Source organism: Anopheles stephensi, chromosome 2 (genome assembly GCF_013141755.1).
Source record: "Anopheles stephensi strain Indian chromosome 2, UCI_ANSTEP_V1.0, whole genome shotgun sequence".
Classification (NCBI taxonomy): Eukaryota; Metazoa; Arthropoda; class Insecta; order Diptera; family Culicidae; genus Anopheles; species Anopheles stephensi.
Window position 1 is genome coordinate 69227657 of NC_050202.1, and position 18555 is coordinate 69246211.

Here is an 18555-nt window from a genome sequence, read left to right on the forward strand (position 1 = left end):
TAGGTACTATTTCCCGATATCGTTTCTTGACATTACAACTTTGATTCGACTTCCCAATTACACGCTGTAATTGTACGATCATGTAGCTATTGCGCATCTCTAATTGGTGCTATCAAGCATATCTGATAACTTTAACCCAAAGCACATGGGAGACATCACGCTCACCGCATCTCCGCATCACCTTCCTCGGGCAGGGCTCGGGCTCGTTGTACCGTACCTTTGTGTTACAATAGTCTTCCTCCATCTCCACCGCCATCGAATAGTATTACCGACCCGAAGTTCTCCCAGCAGCACCTACAGGCACCCGCGGTAATTCTAGACCGGTATAAAAACGATCGCCTCCGTAGGTGCAATTTCCAGTTCACAGGTGACGCTACAACCATCCGCTGTGCTGTGCAATCGTGCGTGACACGTGCCTCAACGTGTGTTGCTGATCAACAAAAGTGTCCAGAATTTTATCCTGTTTTGTGATTTAAGAGTTTCGAAATCAAAACCCCACCATGATAGTGCTCGTGTTTATAGGCGTGTTTGCCATCGTGTATTACATAAACTTTCGAAGATCCCGCAAACGGTTGTACGAGCTAGCGGAACGAATACCGGGTCCGTTCGATTATCCTTTAATTGGCAGCATACTACTGACGCTCGGCAAGGATCCGCTAGAGTTGGTAGCCCATCTGATGGAGCTGATGCATCAGCTACCGTCGCCAATGCGTGCCTGGCTCGGTCCATTTCTGCTGGTCGTTATCGATCGGCCCGAAATGGTGCAGGACATTCTGAACTCGCCCGACTGCCTCCAGAAACCGTTCATGTACGACTTTTTTCGCCTCAACAAGGGACTGTTCGGTGCACCGGCTGCTATGTGGCGCCGGCATCGCAAACTTCTCAACACGTCCTTTTCCCCGGCCGTGCTGAAAAGTTTCGTACCGAAGCTAAACGCAAAGGCGGAACAGTTTACCCGCGAGCTGGACGACAAAGTATCGAGCGAATGCTTTGACGTGCATACGCTGCTGGCCCGCTACACCTTGGTAACCATCTCGTCCACGACGCTCGGCGCAGATCTAAGCGTCGAGAGGCGGGAAGTGTTGGAAGAATATAGCAGTAACGCCATCCAGTGAGTTTGCATAGCTTTGGGCCCTACAGTGAGTGTGTGTGTGTGTGTGGGCGTCATTAACTTGATTCTCGTTTTAGAATGTTTACTGCCAGCTTCGAGCGTATCTACAAAGCTTGGTTGCATCCCGAGTTTCTGTACCAAATGACTTCCGCGTTCAAGGAGGAACAGGCCCGGATGAAGCTATTCAAGCAGATGTCACGCAAGGTTTGCAGCACGGTTGGCCTACCAACAACTCATAGCACTAACTTCACTTCCTTTCATTTCTAAAGATTATAAACATAAGGCAAGCTCTGCAGCCGTCAGGTAAACCCAAAGACGACCTCCAAGACTCGGACCCCGAGGACAGGCAGGAGTTCCCGAAGGCGAAAAATTTCATCGAACGGCTGGAGGAAATCGCGACCGACCCGAGCAACAGTATCGATGAGGACGGGTTTCAGCAGCACATCGATACGATGATGTTCGGTGGCAACGATACCTCCGCCCAGGCCCTCTCGAACACGCTGCTAACGCTGGGTATGTATCCCGACTGGCAGGAGAAAGTTTACCAGGAAATCATGGAAGTCGCACCGAGCGGACCCATCTCGTACGAGGATCTCACCAAGCTTACCAACATGGAAATGTTCCTGAAGGAAACGATACGGCTCCTACCCATCACGGGGCTTATAGCGCGTGTCCCCACCAAGGAGGTCCAAGCGCAAGACGTTACGATTCCGCCCGGCGCCATCGTGCTGATTCCGTTCCTTAAAATGCATCGTGACAAAGCGCTCTGGGGACCGGATGCGGAACAGTTTAATCCGGACAACTTTCTGCCGGAACGGTGCGCCCAGCGACATCCGTACGCGTTCATACCGTTCAGCCAGGGACCGCGGAACTGTATCGGCATGAAGTATGGGTGGATCTCGATGAAGATATTACTGTGCCATGTGGTGCGTCAGTATCGCATTGCCACCGACATTAAGCTGAACGAAATCAAGCTTTCACTGTCGCTGGTAATGAAGCTGAACAAAAAACACTTGATCCGATTGGAGCGTCGCTGTGCGGCCAGCTGAAAAAACGGGCGATAGGCATCGAAATAAAAATTTCCCTCGCACCGCTGTGCTTCTAGTTCTAGTTCTGGCCCGGTTACAATAGCTGTTACAGTACACCGTTTGATTATATCACACCTGCATTCCATTCCGAACCATTGGTGGAGAAGCAGCAGCAAAAAAAAAACGATTGAACAGATCTACATTCATCCACCGATTGATAAGACGCACCGTCATTAGGCGTAATTTATTCAACTAGCACATGCTGCCTACTACTGCTACTGAACTAACCTGACCCGCGCTGGATGCCCCGACGATGGTAAACCCGTGAGAACACTTCCGTGCTTTGCGGCATCAGGTGTTAATTACGCTCAACCGTGCGCCACCATCCTGCGGCTGTAAACGTGTGCGGCGTACTTGACACGATGCCTCCGCCGATGTTTTAGCACGGTTTATGAGGTACATTCCCCACCAATAACGGCACTATTACAGCGTGCGCGGAACGTGCCACAACGATGTGCGTATTTTATTGTCGAATCCAATTCGAGCACCACCATCGCCCAACTCCAACGCAATCGGTATGTTAAATACGCACGCAATGTGTACCTTGCGCACGCAACACCTATCGGACGATCGGCGATATTGGCAAATAATTAAGTTGGCCCCATCTTTCAATAAACGTTGTCCGCCTTGGGAAGCGTGCAGGACGTTGCCCTCCGTACGGTAGAGTGTGGTTGAAGATCAATCGACGGTAGATCTTTTGATATAATTAGACAAAGAGTGGATACTACTTTCACTGAGGGAGGGATTTTTCAAACGTTCAGATATTAAGCTGTTTGTCGGCCATTCAGATTTGCCAATGGATTGTCTTTCGTGTTGGCGAACGTATCTAATTACAGCAAATTAAAGATCAGTCTAATGATTTGATAGGTAATGGGTCAAATGAACCATAGATTCTAATAATTGAACTACACGTGTTTTTTTTTGGGAACTTCCACGAGATAAACCCACCAGCTACAGGACACAGAAACTACAGATGAACCTACGCTGAAAATCCCAAGCAAAAAACTTGCTGAGCTCCTGAGGTAATGGAATGAACCAACTGCAGCCAGGAACGCTACGGCAATCTCAATTCTCGTATCAGTATTGCATCTCTATCTATCTAGCAAATTCCACTCGATCCAATCGAACTTTTGTTTCTGAGAAATCCCCAAATCAGCAATACGGCCAGGCCGTTCTTTATGAATAAAAAAAAAATCCCCAAATCAATTACAGATCACGTTCCAGATTGATGTGGTTGTTGTCATTTCGTATCAGAACTAGTTCTAAAGCAACATGTAATCAAGTAATAGTAAGTAAACATGTAACTACTGACGATTTATTGCTTGTGTAAATATTGTATCCAAGTAGAGTTTAGTAAGGAACAAGTTTTTCAGAGATATTTAAATTGGTAATAGTAAATTTGACGCTTTTTTAATTAAAAAATTCAAACTTTATCTTTTGAATTACATTTGTGTGATTATAAAGCGCTTAAACCTGACCCGGTGGTAGAAGCGACAATGGCGCCGATCTTCATTTTCTTCTTCTTCCTTGGCACTAACAACCTCGAGAGGTCTCGGCCTGCCATTTCTGACTTTCTGTTACTTAATTTTACCCGTAGTAAAGTAAGTAGTCAAGTCAGCCCTACGGACGGAGAGACGGTCTTCTGGATGGGGCCCTGCCGTGTGAAGACCGGCGCCGCTGTCGCCTCGGCCACCGCACTGCCGATCTTCATACGACATTCAAATCCCATCTGGACCGTTACCCCGTAGTGAGAACTATCTAACTATCCAACTACGTGGTATCAGTAAGTCTAGTAAGCCAGAAATGGCAGACATAATCTAAGAGGTCGTTTAGCCAAAAGAAGAAGAAGAAAACGATAATACATCAGGCAGTGAAACAAACTAGCTGCAGAAGTCTTTCGGTGCGGTTACAGTCCAAAGATCAGGCGTATCAATGTCATCGACTGAAGCTTAGTAATTCCATGCCATTCTAATGACATCACTAGGCTACTGGAACCTGATCATAGAGCGTTGAATCCTCCTCAGCAAACCTTTGCTCATAGGTTTCCAAAAATCCGCAAAACTTGTAAAAAGTTATCACAATATGCAATGCCATTCCAACTTCCTCATTCGCAGTGAAAGTTTCTAGCACAAACCTCCCATAATTGCACACGCCATAATGGAGATGTAGTTGCAATGCACTACTTTCATAATATTACAATGAACTTCAGTGAGTCACTTAGACACTAAGTTTAGACCTGGAGTTGTTAGGTGATTGGATTCTGTAAGTTCATCCTATAGAGATTTGCTCAAAAAAATATCAAGGTTGAGTCTGAGGTTAGAAATCTCTCATTTCAACGAATGGCTTCATCTCAGGATCTAAGATGTATAACGATAAATGCAGCAGCAAATAAAAGATTGAGTTACTTTTACATTTCGTCTGAGCATCTGAAAAGTAAGCTTTACCAGTAGGGATATGTAGTTGGGAGTTCAAAATTAAATCTGCCTCAAAGATATTGGAATACAACCATGAACATGTGCTCAATAACCTACAGTCAGTCTACTTAATAATTTTAAAATGTCTTCAGTCTTTATCAAAAGTCTCCAAGTCAAGGGATCTCCCGTCTGCCACCTATTACTTTCCCTTCTTCCCTTTCTTCGGTGCTTTCTGGGGCTTTTGCTTTTTCTTGCGCTTGAACTGCCCCAAACCCTTCCGCACCATCGTACCTCTCCACCAGGCCTGAATCTTGATCGCCGACCGCATCTGCTTGTTGGCGAATGCCAGCTGCTGTTCGCGCTCCTTCATAAATTCGGCGCAAATTTTTAAATCTTTCTCCCGGTGCTTAAACAGTATGGTCATCTCCTCGAACTGCACCTTCAGGTTCACTATCTTGTCCTTGTGCTCGGCAATCTGTGCATCCAGCGCCTTAATTTCGCGCTGATACTTGTCGGTCCAGAAAGCGATCTTTTCGCTGATCTGATCGATGCAGTAGTTGATGTACACTGGTGGAGGGGAAAAAATGAGAACGAACGGCATTATTGCGCAAACGATATGATTACAGTATGATTCGCGCGTACCCTTACCATCAATCTCACTTTTCAGTCGCAGCTCACGCTCGATGTTCGCTTTGGTCTGGGTCGCTGTTCGGACGAGATCATTCTCCTTGCCCTGAATGATGATGCGTGCCTGCTCGTGCCGGGTACGCTCCCACTGCTGGACAAGCTTGGTTTTTATGTCGTTCTCAATGCGTGCATCTTTCAGTCTCGTTTCCAGGTCGAAAATTTCATCATCCAACTGTTTCAGCACCTTCTTACACTCCCTGTTAACGCCCTCCAGCTGGGTTTGTAAGATTTTCAGTTTCTTATCGTTCAGGATGCTGTCACGGATCAGAATCAGCTCCTCCTGCTCGCTCTGTATATCGTTGTCCATGAACGTTTGCAGCGTTTCAAACGTCCCGAATTCAGCCATCTCCGTGTGCGTATCCGAAAGCAGTTTGCGTAGGTTTGAACTAGAATTAGCAAAACCAAAAACCGTTGAAGTTTTCCTGGTTTTAACCACTTAGTTGTAGTTTGAGTACGCACATGTCGTTCTGTAGCTTTACCAAAATCATTTTCCCCATCGCCAAATCAACGACCATGTTCTCGCTCAGAAGTTGATTTTTGTACGCTGGATCGAACCGCACGTGCATGGGTGGCTTCCGTACGATCGGGGCACTCGTTTTGTCGCCGTCCCGATTTATCACGATCAGCTTGTAGGTCGCTTCCTCGATGATGATGTTAATCATTCCACTCTCCATCTCATTGAACATAGCTTTCGGGCCTAGCTGGCTGTTGGATTCGGCCGTCGACGCTGTAAGGTGGCATTAGCTTAGCCCGAATGCGGCGAAAGATTTACACGCTTACCTCTAGTCGTAGTGTCACTAACATCTTCGCTTTCTGACGATTCAGTTGAACGATAGTTAGGTTTCGATAGATCACACATGGTATTTGGTGATGTGCAACTTTCACAGGTTTATTATTTTTATGTACAGACAAATATTGATACGTGCTACGTATTGCAATTGTTTCTTTTCAAAATGCGGCTATCCTAGCAACGGCAAAAATCTTTACTTTCGTCATGCGCACAAAAATGCAATTGGTTTGAACACCCAAGGTAACGTCGTTTGTTATTAATTGATAAAGGTCTCTAGTTCACGTAAACTGACCAATGGATGAGGTTTCAATCTGTGATAGGTTTCCAAAGATTAACTGCAGTAATTAACATTAACACCAAGCACCAACACGATTTTGGAGCCCTTGCGTTGTGGACCGAACAGCGTACTATTCAACCTGTTGGCGCTGTTTTTTCGTTTCCGGAGCGCTTTGATCTGGATCATCGCTACTGTCTTCTTCCGCATCCGGGGCTAAAATAAGGAAAGCTTACTAAACATTTGAAAGCGAAGCAAATCCACTCCTGTACCGTGCACGGCACCATTACCATCATCGCTTTGCGCCTTTCTGGTCACGCTCGAGCCCGCATCTTCTACTACGATGGCACTGAGCAAGTCGTTCATCGTTTCCTTTACCGCTTTTATGCTCTTTATCAACTCACTCATAGTGTTACCGGCCACGTCCTCTTTAACGGTGTTTGATACGCCGTTGCGTTTAATTTCACCCTGAATTTCGGGCATTCTGGCTTGATTCCGTGCGTGAATGCTCTTGCAAGTCCAAAGTTGGTAAACATTGCCAAGGCCCGTTGTTTTGCCAAATGACAGCTGAATTGTGTCAGGGCCTGCACACACTTGTTGGACCTGCCTTAATGAGCGAACATTTTCACACACATCTTTAGCGATAGTTTTTCCGAATAATATTTGCTTACAGGTTTACCACATGATGAAAATTTCATTTGCATTTTTCTGGTTAATAAGTTGCCTATTGCTCTCTCACTGCGTTGGAATCGAAAAAGGCCTTTTCGTGCGACTTCCTTTGTGCCAGCAGCTGTCAAAACTGTCAACAAATGTACCATTTGCCGACCTCTCGCTCCCAGCCACTTTGGAATAAAGAATTAGCAAGAGTGGATCAAAGTTTTGTTTACGATCGTTGGTGCAATATTCGCTAGTTTCGACCGTGCGTTCATCCGCTGGGTGGGCTGTCCATGATTCAGTGATATACTCTCGTACTCCCCAACCAACCCCCCGATAATGCGCTCCTGGACGACACGATGGCTTTCACGGGCATTACACCAAAACTGGCAAGCTGCAAGCGCAACTGCGGAAAACAAACCCCGTACCTACTCACGCTTTATCTCCGTCGTCAGTGGCTTCCCAAAGAATCTGGCCCAGTCCAAGTACAAGCCTGGTAAGATGGGCGATGATGCGTGGTTTATCGCAAACACCAAAACAGCCGATGTCCTGGGTATGTTGTACCGTGGTCCCGTGCGTAATTGCATCGGGCTCGGAACGAGATTTTCACTTCCTTCGCTTGCCATCTGACAGGTGTCGCTGATGGGGTCGGCGGATGGCGCAGTTATGGAATTGATCCGGGCGAGTTTGCCATGGTGCTGATGAGGAATTGTGAGCGATTGGTGAAATTTTCCCGCTTCGATCCGATCAAACCAGTGAATCTGATTGCATCCGGGTTTCGAGAATTGCAGGACAACAGAAAATGCATCCTAGGTAAGTGCGTGAACCCGTGGTGTCAGCACCACCGAACAAACAAATAGCCATCTCATTCTGGCAGACTTGTGCAGGTCTGCACCACCGTTCTGTCTCGCTCTCGCACACCGACTGTGTGCACGGCAGTGTGTGACCGTGACCATTTTGCACAACACTGTCGCCTGTAGAGTGTAGACTTGCTACGGTGTGATTACGCATCTGCTCAATGGCAAAAGATTAATTTGTTACCGATCATTTCTATCCCGCCCATGCGCCTCACTTGCTCCGTCCATTCATCGTGGCCATCGTGTACAGGGAGCAGCACTGCCTGCATAGTGGTGTTTAATCGTGAAGACAGCAGCATTTACACCGCCAACATCGGCGACAGTGGCTTCATCATAGTACGAAAGGGCGAAATAGTGCATCGCAGCGAGGAACAGCAGCACTACTTCAACACCCCCTTCCAGCTCTCATTACCCCCGCCCGGGCACACCGATGTGCTAAGCGATAGGCCCGAGTCGGCCAACACTACCACCTTCCCAGTGTGCAACGGGGACGTCATCCTCGTTGCGACGGACGGTGTGTTTGATAATGTTCCGATCAAGCTGCTAGTCGACACTCTACAGCGGGTAAGTAGGCTGGGCGAGACAAGCCAATGCACAACACACACGCAAAAAATGCATTGGCACGTGATACCATAGCCATGACGTACAGCGCAAGAAATTTGCGCGCGATCAAGTGGATCCCCCGCGATCGGTGGTTTTTCTTTTAGCTGACCTACATTGTATGGATCGTAAAAGACGATTATATTTTTTTTGTATTAATGTTGCACAATTTTGAATATTTATTCATATAGTTTTGAATGCTCATTCACTAAGATTCAATCATCTTGGCATTTACTTGCCATTTCAAGTCTCTCTGTATCGTTTTTATATCTGTTTGTGTAGAAAGCATAGAAACTTTCGCTTTTCTTACATGATTCTTATCTGTAATAGCCTAAACTTGTGATAAAATTTATTGCACATTCCTGTTTTCTTTTGCTTTTGTGAGTTTTTTGGCTTACATTTATGTTTAGTGTAACGCTACATTAAATAAAATTAAGCTCAACAAACGTACAAAACAAACCACAAACTAAAGCTGCATTTTAATACTTTCAGGTGGAAGGAGAAAACGACCAAGTTAAATTACAAATGTGTGCAAATTCTATCGCCCTTATGGCGAGATCGCTATCTTTCGACAGCAAGTTTCTATCACCCTTTTCCCTTAATGCTAGGAGAAACAATATCAATGCAATGGGTACGTATTATTGCAAAAAGGTGCAAATATTGTACAACCGGGAATGTAGTCTAATGCCTCTCTGTCTCGATCGTTTAATCACAGGTGGAAAGCCGGACGACATAACCGTAGTTTTAGCGACCGTGGCTCTGTAACCTCGTGGGCCCCACAGCATGCATTTGAAATGCTGAAATTGTGCAAAATAAGGGGGGGGGACTGCGGAAGGGAAACGCAAATACAATAGAGACGGTAGTGTGCAAGTGAACTTCTTAGACAAATTAAGCTAGCGAACGCCAGCATCAGCAACTACCACACCCAATCAAAGAGGAGCCCCCGCAACAGCAGACCGATAGGATACACATCCCAAATCCTGACACACACCATGAAACGGAAAGGCTGTTGGAAATACATTTTGTTGTAGCTTTTAGGTTTATCGCTCCTTAATATAATTTTTCTTTCTTTGTCTGCATCTGCTAGACTGGGTTTTCTAAACGAACAAATAAATCTTTCTAATCAATCCATTTGGCAAACGATGGAGAGAAGATGATGTAAGACGAGCTGGGAAAGTGTGTTGGGGGTTTTCTTTTATTCTTCCATCGAAAGGAAAGAAAACAGAGCATAGAATTGCAGCATGGTTTACAGTTTATTAGCTTTCGTTTGGCCGCAAACGCGCCGGGGAGAGAGATAACATTAAGGATGAAGTGTCTGATGCCGAGACCAAACAACAACACGTGGTGCAGCACGAAGAACAAAGCGTGGAGCGCATACTAGAAGTAGCCGTTTCGGTTGGTAAGAGGTGTGTGTGTATGTTTTACTTTTGTAAAAACTCCATAATGTCCTCCTTCGATAGCATCGGGCTCGACGCGCTTGATTTGGCGGACGTTTGACTCGTCTGTGATGGAGTAGGAATAAGCGGCTGTAACTGTCCGTACGGGTTGTTGTTGGCCGGGGACGTTAGTTCGAGCTTCTTCGTCGTCAACGATGAGCCATTGCTGTTCATCCACATGTTTGATGGCATCGGTGCGGACGACATCATCGGCATCGCAATGGCCGGTTGTGGTGCTGGTGGTAGCGCTAGCGGCGTGTCTTTAGTACGATTCTGCATCGTGTTGGAGTTTTGCTGCTGTGTGAAAAGATTGTACTTGATGCTGTTTTCCTTTGCCGTCGTTGCCACTGGAGGAACGTTCCAGTTCAAGGTGCTGAAAGAGATCCAATAGTTTTTAATAACCCGTGTGCTGTTTCTCCATACCCGTCTGTACTCACGTTTGTGCCTGAAGTGGTTTGAGCTGCAAAGGAGAGGATATTGGCCGTTGTTGTACCGGTTGTGGCGCTGCTTTACTCGTAGCGGTCGTTGATGATTGCATAAAATCACTGTAAAAATCGGAACCCCCAAACCCTAGGCTACTGCTGCCTCCGAACGACTCGGATTGCTGCGGTGTGGATTGTTTGTCCTGCAGGCTTGAGCTACTGGCACTCGCGGAAATGGACGTTTTGCTGCCCAGTTTATCACCCTGTTCTTCCTCTATTTTTCGAGTAAACTCTTTTATCAGTGCAATGATCGCGTTAAACTGCTGCAACGAAAGCCCGTTCACGATCGTCATCGGGAAGAGATGGGGAAGCACCTTGCAGGCCAGCACGTCCTTAGGAATGCCGAGACCATCGGTTGTGAACGATACTTTGTAGACACCTGTAAAGCAAGCGCATATACTTAAGTCTTCGCTCAAACACATTTATCGCACTGGTGTACCTACCAACAATGGCCATAATGACCGCCGGTTCGCGGCAATTGACGGACGGCAGATACGAGACGATATCGTCTATCATCACCCACTTGTCGATTTTGGAAGCCAGTTGACCCAAACACAGCAAACATTTCACCCGTACCGACACCAAGTTTGTTCCCGAGCACAACGTTTTGATGCGCGGCACCAGCCCACTCTTGATCGTGCTCTTATCCAAATGTACCACCACCGACGGAATGATCGAGAGACAAAGCTCCTGAATTTGTTGCGATTTCGATTCGAGCGCCTTATAGACGAGCGGCAGCACGCTGGCCCGTATCTCTTCCGATGGGCACACTTTTAGCAGTACTTCAAGATTTTGAAAGAATATAAGCATTATCTGTACCGGCTCGTCGAGCAGCATTACCGGCCGCAGGTGGGAGCTGATGTGCTGCATGTACTCCGCCCGCGTACAGCTGGCCGTGATGGTTAGAATGTTCGTCAGCACGAACGGTATCATTGAGCAGTTAACGAACTCCTTCACTAGCAGCGGCAGAATGCGGTACAGTCTTACGCGGTGCGGAAAATCGCCAATGATTTGGGCGAGCCGTTTGTAGAATTCCGACTTTTCCAAGTTGTCCTTAGGGAATAGCGTTTCTAAATTGTCTAAACATTGCACATAGTTGTCACAAAAGTATGAAATCTGAAATGGAAAAATGGAATCATTACATTAGGATGTCGTCCCGAAGTGAAAATGGGTGTTCAGGCTCTTAATCACCTGAATTAACGACTGCAGCGTCGGTCGAGCCTGGGGATTAACGCTTAGCATTTTCTTCACCTCCGCACGCAACGTTTCCGGAATGGCGGTTAGCTTCGGTGGACCCTGATTGCTAAGCTTGGTGACGGATTGTTTGTATCCGTACAGATCGCACGAAGCATCGGGCGATGGAATGTTGTCTCGTGAATATATAGTATAAATTAGTATACCTAAAACAAAGAATAACCGTATTAATCTTAATGCTAAAAATAGTTCATCAAGTAAGCAGACAATACCTAAAGAATAAATATCAGTTGAATCATTGCAGCTGTTTTCCAGTATCAGCTCGGGAGCAGTCCACTTCGAACCCGGATTCCCCAGCAGGCGGCTTTTGAAGTAGTGATTTGCTACCGGCGTTCCCGGTGCACGTTTGCTCCAGCAAAACCCAAACCCAAACAGTTTCCAAACTCCCTGCCTGTTTACGATGATGTTCTCCGTGCAGAGGTGCCGATGTACCAGCTGCGCTTCATCGTGCAGAAACTGAATGCCCTTTATCAGCTCGAAGATGCCAAACTTGGTATCAAACTCGGACAGTTTGTACTCAGAAAGTAATCCCATGTTCGAAACGTTCGTTGTGTTGCCGAGCAGATTCGCCAAGCTGGCCACTACGGGCTCGGTGGCGAAAGCGATCGTATCGCGGCTTTCTTCCATTGCGTGCTGCACCGTCAGCACCTGCGGATGACGTATCTTCGTCAGCTGTACCACACCGCGCCGTATGTTTTCACAGATCTCCTCCCGCTCATCTTTGGTGAAGGGTTCTAGCTGTTTCTTGTCGAACACGAATATCGAGGCTGGTTCCTTCGTTGAGCGTTTGCTGCCGGTGTAAATCTTCCAGACGAATTCTAGCAGGAAGGAAAAGAAGGAGGAAAACCCCCCGGAGTACACGGTGCACGGTACTCGATGAGTCATTATGTTTGGGAAAAGCCTTCCTGCCGGCTCTGGATTGAACGAATGTTATACGATCCACTAAAACCACATCACTTCCGCTTACCTGTGCCAGCAGAACCAATATGTTCAGCGATATCATAATCTTTCGTGAGCGGATTTCCCAGGAATACTGCCGATAGGGTGGAGACCGTTTGTGAGACGGACGAATAAATCTTGTTTATGGCATCCATGGAACAGCTGCGGAATGTCGATAATAGTTTGGGCCGATCGTGCACGGGGCGTTATTTTCCACAGGGATGCTTTTACGGGAAAATTTTCAGCGGGTTAAATATGCAAACAGACTGCAGCAACCAACCAAGTGCAGCACCACTTTTCTTGTGTATTATTTTTTCTCCATTGGCAAACGTCAACGACGGGATGACATTTCTCTTCGTTCCATGTAAACAACGCACGCACACATATGCACACAGTATGGCACATGTTGGCGCGTGGTGGTTCGGATCGGAATTGGATTAAAATGATACGCAAAATTGAGTCGCTTTTTTTTGGTTTTATTTTTTTGATTAGATTTTCCACGCAAGATAAGGATAAGGGGAGTATTTTGGACTTGCACACGTTAAATTAATTTAGAATTCCAAATCAAATGAGCCGTATCAAGATGATCCGCGAAACCACACGCCATGAAACATCCGATAGCCGGTTGCTAAAAATCATCGTTTAACGGTTTGATGAGCATTTTCTGCATTATATGCTGCAGCTCTTGGTTTTGCTTGCGCAAAAAACTGCACTCCTCGTCCAAGGATTGTCTTTCACGCAGAACCTTGAGAATAAAGGTAGTAGATAGAAATAGAAATATACTTATAAATATAAAACCATACAGTTCTTTGCTCTCCTACCTGCAAATACTTGCTCAAACTTTCCTCCATGGTGTCCCAAACTTTCATCTGATTTGGTAAGAAGATGTTCTTAAAAGAGGCCCAAAATTTGCGTGTGTCCGAGAGGGTCAGCTTCGGTTCGGGTTTAACTTCCGTCTGAGAATGTAACCTAATCCGGCGGATAAGTTTGGAATTTTCGAAATCAAAACTTGATTCTTCGACAAACGAAATAAAGTCATACTCACGCTTCATCATCATCTTCACAGAACATTTTGAGAGCCAAAAGATCCCGCGATGTAGTCAACGCTTTGTGGTTCACATCGATCTCCTTATTATCGATCGAAGATATCTGAAGGCGAAGCAAATCATTTAGAAAGTCTCTACAGACGAACGTTCTTTTTCGTTACACCTCACCTCGGATGCACTGCAGGCTTCGTCGATATTGTTGAAGTGTTGCACCTCCGAATGGGTGGACTGCAGATTGCGCACACCATCCATGCTATCGATGCCGAGTGCATTCAGCACGTTGTCCATGCAAATCAGTGTCATTCCGCAACCATCAATCTGCCGATCCTTCAAAGCAACTTCCAACTTTTTGTCACTTAAAAACCGAGACTGCTCTAGCAAATTCTTCAACCGACAGAAATCGTGCTGCTGGTCCTCTTTCGAGTTGGTTAAGCTTCGCTTGGCTGAAGAGGAAAAATAGTTTTGATTAGATACAAGCATTCCAATTTCTTTGCTAGTGCCTACTTTTGGCTGTGCTGGGTAGCTTGGGCGTGCACAAAGGATCATAGTTGAACAGCAGATCCGATATGGCGCCCAGATTGTTGGTCCACTTCCGGTTCAGATGTTGCTCGACGAGTATTTTATCGATTGCCGATATACTTTGGATAATTTCAAAGCATTCATCCCGGTTCAAGTTCCAAATCGCGCGAACCTTAACAAAGGAAAGCAGGAAAAAAGTGCTCAAAAACTACCCAATAATCTCAAAAGAAAGTTAAACAAGCACTCTCTACCCTTTTATCGTACGCTTTCTTCGAACATTCTAGCTTGCTTCTGATGTGGTCCACGCTGTGGTGCAATTTTTCAATCATTTTTGCCATCTTTTCCGTCTCGATGTAATAGGTCGTTTTCGTGTTCTTCAGCTTATTGCGCAGCGTGAAGATGGTTTCGTGCAGCTTGGCTAGACGACGCTTCTGCGCGTTCTTTACCATCAAGTTTTCGTCCTCACGCTTTTTCAACACCTGGAAACTGTAGTCCAGCTTTTCCGAGTTGAGCGTTGTGTTGGTTTTAATCTTTTGCAACTCAATCGCCAGTGCTTGCGTATCTTTGTCGAGCTTTATTCTTGTGGCACGCGTTGTCTCCACATAGTCCAACTCTATTTGTTCGATTTCAGTGAGATTTGCCAGCAGCTGTAAACCATCGGACCATTAATTTTGATCAGATGAACACTAGTACTGCCAACTTACCCGTTCCTTCTTCTGCTTCACTTTAATGCGCTCGTTGGTAGCCCGCTTGGCGTATACATCATTCCAATTGAAATTTGCAGCATTCTGTAGGATGACCCGTTCTTCCTCGACTGCAATTTTACCTTCGATGCATTATCTGAGCAAGGAATCGTTAAGAAAACTCCTACCTGTCCCTTGAATCAAGTCCAAGTTTTCCTTCAGGATGCTTTTCATGGCCTCCACCTCCGTATCGGCACGATGCACAAGGCTCTGAATGTCGACGATCTGCTTGCGTATATCTCGCGCGTAACGATCATCGGCAGCTTGCAGTTCCTTGCGGCATTCGGCTATGATGATGTCCTTCTGCTTCAACAACTCCTCAACGCGATTCTTTTGCAGCTGCAGCTCGTCGTTCATAAGCATGGGATCTTTCAGTTCCTTAATTTCGGTCCACTTTTCGTACGTGGTTTGAAATTTAGCGACTGAATCCACTGATTCTGTATGAATCTTACTGAGCAGATCTGGAAAGTGTAAATAATGGACAGATCGCGGCGTTCCGTGTTGTTGCCATACTCACTTTCTTTAATGTCGGCTTCAGCCATACGACGTTCCACCTCGTGCCTATCGCTCGCCACTCGCACATCCTCAATCAGTTCCAGACCATCGCGCATCAGCTCGGCAATCCGTTTGTCGGCGTTGTTCAAGCAAACGCGTATCCGCTCCTTATCTTCCGCATAGTTTAAAGGGATGCTGGTATATAAGAAAAGGGTACATTTGAAGTAAATAGCGTCCATCCCGCAACCAAGTATACAGCAAGACATACTTCTTTTTACGAAAACGGTTATCACGCACGAAGCTTTCCACAATGCTGTGGGAACGTCCCTCTAGTAATGCCGACTCAACCAGGCTTAGAAACAGTGGGCTGACTCCGTCCTTCGCAGCGCCGGATTGCCCTGGTTCGGGACTTTTTTTATCCGGTATAGATTCTTCGATATCCATTCTTTACCACCTTACACAAAATAGATTCCTAGCACAATTCGTCAAGTAGAGAAAGATAAAACCGGTGTGTATGTCCTCCGCAGTGTTGCTTTTCATCGACATTCAACTAAACAAAATGCATCCTAGCGACCGTTACCATGCACTGGTTTAGCAGATATGCGAAACTAATGAGTTTTACAAAAAAAAGATATGTTAAATGATCAATAGATAAATGATATTATAATATTGTTCTAACATATAAAGGCATATTAATCACATACGCTCCCAATCATCGAGCTGTTTTAAAATAAAATCAGAAAATAATTGATGTTAGCGTATAGTAGCAGACGCTAAATATGTTTCGCACCAAATATCGTGAACGCTAAATTGCTCCGAATTCGGTGAATCATCAAATGTCAAATGGTTGGTTTGACAGTTCGCGCTTTTCCCATGACGCCGGCCTACATTTGTTGATGTTCTGAGAAAACAACTAGCAGTTCAGCGTGTATATTTCGTTTCTGTGGTTTATTATTGTGTTAAATAAAGTTTACAAGCGAACAGTTTGTGCGGGCAACATATAAACACAATGTCCGACAGTGAGCAGAGCGTGTACGCCAAGCGCACCAAGACGATCCACTATGGTTCGCTGGAGGAGTCGGATCGTTGGCATGTGGACCGCAAGGATAACGAAACGGATGGTTCGGGAAAAACCGACTACAGTCAGCTTACCACAGCCGACTACATGGCTCTAGATGAAGATGTGTAAAGAATCGCGACCAGGACCATTTGCAAACGGGAAAGCAGCGTTTCCTATACTAACATATACTTTGCTCTGTATCTTCCTTTTCCAGCGCCAAAGAGAAAGCAGCACTGCTGGAGGAATTCGAACGACGGAAAAAGGCACGCCTGATTCACGTCAGCACGGACGATGGGGAGGTGAAGAGTGCGCTACGGAAGCTAAACGAACCAATCTGTTACTTTGGCGAAGGTCCTGCCGATAGGCGGCTGCGATTGAAAGAACTACTATCGGCGTACGTACAGGAACCAGAAGCTGCAAACCGGTTTTGCTTTCCACAACTAACCCTTGTTTTCCGTTATGCGTTTGTTTCTTTTAGACTGGGCGAAAAAGGTTTACCGGCAGCAAAACCGGCTAAGGAAGAGGAGAAACCTAAAAGCCAACAGAAGGAAACGAATGAATCGACCTGGTATCACGAAGGGCCGGAAAGTTTGCGTGTGGCAAGGTTTTGGATAGCAAACTACTCGTTAGCCCGTGCCAAGAAACGGTTGGAAGAGGCGAGCGAAAAGATGCGTCAACATTCGGCCACCAAAGCGGGCCGTATGGTGGAACTGCAGAAACGCATCCAACAGCTCGCCCCGCAATGCAGCCAGGTTGGCGACACACGTCCGATCACCGGGTGCAGCATAAACGAGGACTCTTCGCTACTGCTAACTTGCAGTTTGTATGTTTTAATCCCGCACTGGGCGTATGAAAAACGGGTTCCTAATGCCTTTCCCTCCTTCTTGCAGGAGCTCCCTCTGTAAGGTTTGGTCCGTTCCTGATTGCACCCTGAAGCAGACGCTCCGTGGGCACAAGTTCAACGTAAGTGATGTGGCCTTCCGGCCGGGTGTTGCCAACGATAGTAAATCCGAAGTAGCGATGGCTTCTTGTAGCTTCGACGGTTCAGTTAAACTATGGTCGTACGACAGCGAAGAGTCGATAGCCGACATCAACGGACATGTGCCGCACCGGGTGGCGAAACTGGCATTCCATCCCTCTGGGCGATTCCTGGGGACGGCCTGTTACGACGCATCCTGGCGGTTGTGGGACCTGGAGCAGAAGCAGGAAGTGCTACATCAGGAGGGTCACACGAAAGCTGTACATTGCATCGCTTTTCAGGTGGACGGTAGTGTATGCGTCACTGGGTATGTATGATAGCGATGACTTACATTTTTTAATTCACAGAATCGGTCGGTTGTTTAGGAATGGGAATTAACATTGAAATTGATCATTGAATTATTCTTCCCACAAGTGGACTGGACGGTTTTGGTCGAGTTTGGGATCTTCGGACGGGCAGATGTATCATGTTTCTAGAGGGCCATCTGAGCGCTATTTACGGCGTGGATTTTTCTCCCAATGGCTATCATATTGCATCCGGTAGCCAGGATAACTCGTGCAAGGTAGATAACTAATGCCACTATTTACTACATCAGTACTGAGTTAATTTTCATATCATTTCTTCTGAATCTTCTTTGCAGATTTGGGATTTACGAAGACGGCAAATGGTGTACACAATTCCCGCCCATACGAATCTGATATCGGACGTAAAGTATCAGAAAAATGGTGGCAATTTTCTGGTGACAAGCAGCTACGATAAAACTGCTAAGGTAATACACTTCTGCATGATTTCGGCGCAGCATCTAGCACAATTGAAACTTATTCTTTACTTACAGATCTGGTCAGACAAAACATGGCAACCGTTAAAAACTCTGTCCGGGCATGATGGTCGTCTCGTCGGTGTGGATATTTCGCACGATTCCCAGTACATAGTGACTGCATCATATGATCGTACGTTTAAGCTGTGGGCTTGGGACTAGATCATTAGCATGCTATGCATTCTACCTGAATCCTTGTGGCTGAATAGACACATACTGAACACTGATCAAGAAATAATAGAACCAACCACCAGAATGGCGTATAAAAAATGTGTAAGTTTCCTTTGTTAAGAAGAGTACTGCATACTGT

General features: G+C 46.1%; 6 protein-coding genes across 7 annotated transcripts; 3 read left to right on the forward strand and 3 right to left on the reverse strand.

Annotated features, from left to right (window-relative positions):
- The first annotated feature begins 132 nt into the window (after nt 1-132).
- Nucleotides 133-2221, forward strand: LOC118504525 (cytochrome P450 4C1-like). The gene is made up of 3 exons (XM_036039067.1): nt 133-1111; nt 1189-1315; nt 1381-2221. Exons 1-3 carry the CDS (start codon nt 501-503, stop codon nt 2158-2160), a joined length of 1518 nt encoding a protein of 505 aa, XP_035894960.1. The 5' UTR covers nt 133-500; the 3' UTR covers nt 2161-2221.
- A 116-nt stretch (nt 2222-2337) lies between these two features.
- On the reverse strand, nt 2338-6796 carry LOC118504528 (dynein regulatory complex protein 9-like). Of its 2 annotated transcripts, none has more exons than XM_036039070.1 (5): nt 6655-6796; nt 6081-6580; nt 5760-6027; nt 5256-5686; nt 2338-5180 (listed from the first exon to the last, which is right to left on the reverse strand). In XM_036039070.1, exons 2-5 carry the CDS (start codon nt 6157-6159, stop codon nt 4813-4815), a joined length of 1146 nt encoding a protein of 381 aa, XP_035894963.1. In that variant the 5' UTR covers nt 6160-6580; nt 6655-6796; the 3' UTR covers nt 2338-4812. The 2 variants fall into 2 exon arrangements, with proteins under 2 accessions (XP_035894963.1, XP_035894964.1); XM_036039071.1 differs by having other exon boundaries at nt 4813-5180; nt 5262-5686.
- Nucleotides 6655-9642, forward strand: LOC118504529 (protein phosphatase PTC7 homolog). The gene is made up of 5 exons (XM_036039073.1): nt 6655-7571; nt 7652-7831; nt 8126-8439; nt 8968-9106; nt 9191-9642. Exons 1-5 carry the CDS (start codon nt 7358-7360, stop codon nt 9238-9240), a joined length of 897 nt encoding a protein of 298 aa, XP_035894966.1. The 5' UTR covers nt 6655-7357; the 3' UTR covers nt 9241-9642.
- A 62-nt stretch (nt 9643-9704) lies between these two features.
- LOC118504526 (SCY1-like protein 2) lies at nt 9705-12921 on the reverse strand. The gene is made up of 6 exons (XM_036039068.1): nt 12615-12921; nt 11860-12465; nt 11585-11793; nt 10837-11509; nt 10349-10772; nt 9705-10284 (listed from the first exon to the last, which is right to left on the reverse strand). Exons 1-6 carry the CDS (start codon nt 12739-12741, stop codon nt 9897-9899), a joined length of 2427 nt encoding a protein of 808 aa, XP_035894961.1. The 5' UTR covers nt 12742-12921; the 3' UTR covers nt 9705-9896.
- Nucleotides 12922-13043: 122 nt separating this feature from the next.
- Nucleotides 13044-15912, reverse strand: LOC118504527 (dynein regulatory complex protein 1 homolog). The gene is made up of 10 exons (XM_036039069.1): nt 15658-15912; nt 15412-15584; nt 15023-15355; nt 14856-14965; nt 14403-14798; nt 14137-14323; nt 13801-14075; nt 13632-13735; nt 13408-13555; nt 13044-13331 (listed from the first exon to the last, which is right to left on the reverse strand). Exons 1-10 carry the CDS (start codon nt 15831-15833, stop codon nt 13215-13217), a joined length of 2019 nt encoding a protein of 672 aa, XP_035894962.1. The 5' UTR covers nt 15834-15912; the 3' UTR covers nt 13044-13214.
- A 337-nt stretch (nt 15913-16249) lies between these two features.
- LOC118504531 (U4/U6 small nuclear ribonucleoprotein Prp4) lies at nt 16250-18515 on the forward strand. The gene is made up of 7 exons (XM_036039076.1): nt 16250-16574; nt 16664-16843; nt 16928-17272; nt 17340-17735; nt 17843-17990; nt 18069-18197; nt 18264-18515. Exons 1-7 carry the CDS (start codon nt 16399-16401, stop codon nt 18405-18407), a joined length of 1518 nt encoding a protein of 505 aa, XP_035894969.1. The 5' UTR covers nt 16250-16398; the 3' UTR covers nt 18408-18515.
- Nucleotides 18516-18555: the final 40 nt, after the last annotated feature.

Excerpts from the sequence above, each read along its gene's own strand:
- LOC118504526 (XM_036039068.1), bottom strand. The coding sequence starts at position 12,741 with ATGGATGCCATAAACAAGATTTATTCGTCCGTCTCACAAACGGTCTCC. Across the intron at positions 11,794-11,859 it reads AACTGATATTTATTCTTTAG|GTATACTAATTTATACTATA; the intron begins GTATTGTCTGCT and ends TCTTTGTTTTAG. Across the intron at positions 10,285-10,348 it reads AAACCACTTCAGGCACAAAC|CACCTTGAACTGGAACGTTC; the intron begins GTGAGTACAGAC and ends GATCTCTTTCAG.
- LOC118504531 (XM_036039076.1), top strand. The coding sequence starts at position 16,399 with ATGTCCGACAGTGAGCAGAGCGTGTACGCCAAGCGCACCAAGACGATC. Across the intron at positions 16,844-16,927 it reads TTGAAAGAACTACTATCGGC|ACTGGGCGAAAAAGGTTTAC; the intron begins GTACGTACAGGA and ends TGTTTCTTTTAG. Across the intron at positions 17,273-17,339 it reads CTACTGCTAACTTGCAGTTT|GAGCTCCCTCTGTAAGGTTT; the intron begins GTATGTTTTAAT and ends TCCTTCTTGCAG.
- LOC118504527 (XM_036039069.1), bottom strand. The coding sequence starts at position 15,833 with ATGGATATCGAAGAATCTATACCGGATAAAAAAAGTCCCGAACCAGGG. Across the intron at positions 14,799-14,855 it reads TGAAGCAGAAGAAGGAACGG|CTGCTGGCAAATCTCACTGA; the intron begins GTAAGTTGGCAG and ends GATGGTTTACAG. Across the intron at positions 13,332-13,407 it reads GTTTGAGCAAGTATTTGCAG|GTTCTGCGTGAAAGACAATC; the intron begins GTAGGAGAGCAA and ends TTTATTCTCAAG.
- LOC118504529 (XM_036039073.1), top strand. The coding sequence starts at position 7,358 with ATGCGCTCCTGGACGACACGATGGCTTTCACGGGCATTACACCAAAAC. Across the intron at positions 7,572-7,651 it reads CAAAACAGCCGATGTCCTGG|GTGTCGCTGATGGGGTCGGC; the intron begins GTATGTTGTACC and ends GCCATCTGACAG. Across the intron at positions 9,107-9,190 it reads AAACAATATCAATGCAATGG|GTGGAAAGCCGGACGACATA; the intron begins GTACGTATTATT and ends GTTTAATCACAG.
- LOC118504525 (XM_036039067.1), top strand. The coding sequence starts at position 501 with ATGATAGTGCTCGTGTTTATAGGCGTGTTTGCCATCGTGTATTACATA. Across the intron at positions 1,112-1,188 it reads TATAGCAGTAACGCCATCCA|AATGTTTACTGCCAGCTTCG; the intron begins GTGAGTTTGCAT and ends TTCTCGTTTTAG. Across the intron at positions 1,316-1,380 it reads TCAAGCAGATGTCACGCAAG|ATTATAAACATAAGGCAAGC; the intron begins GTTTGCAGCACG and ends TCATTTCTAAAG.
- LOC118504528 (XM_036039070.1), bottom strand. The coding sequence starts at position 6,159 with ATGTGTGATCTATCGAAACCTAACTATCGTTCAACTGAATCGTCAGAA. Across the intron at positions 6,028-6,080 it reads TAGTGACACTACGACTAGAG|CGTCGACGGCCGAATCCAAC; the intron begins GTAAGCGTGTAA and ends GCCACCTTACAG. Across the intron at positions 5,687-5,759 it reads GTAAAGCTACAGAACGACAT|TTCAAACCTACGCAAACTGC; the intron begins GTGCGTACTCAA and ends TGCTAATTCTAG.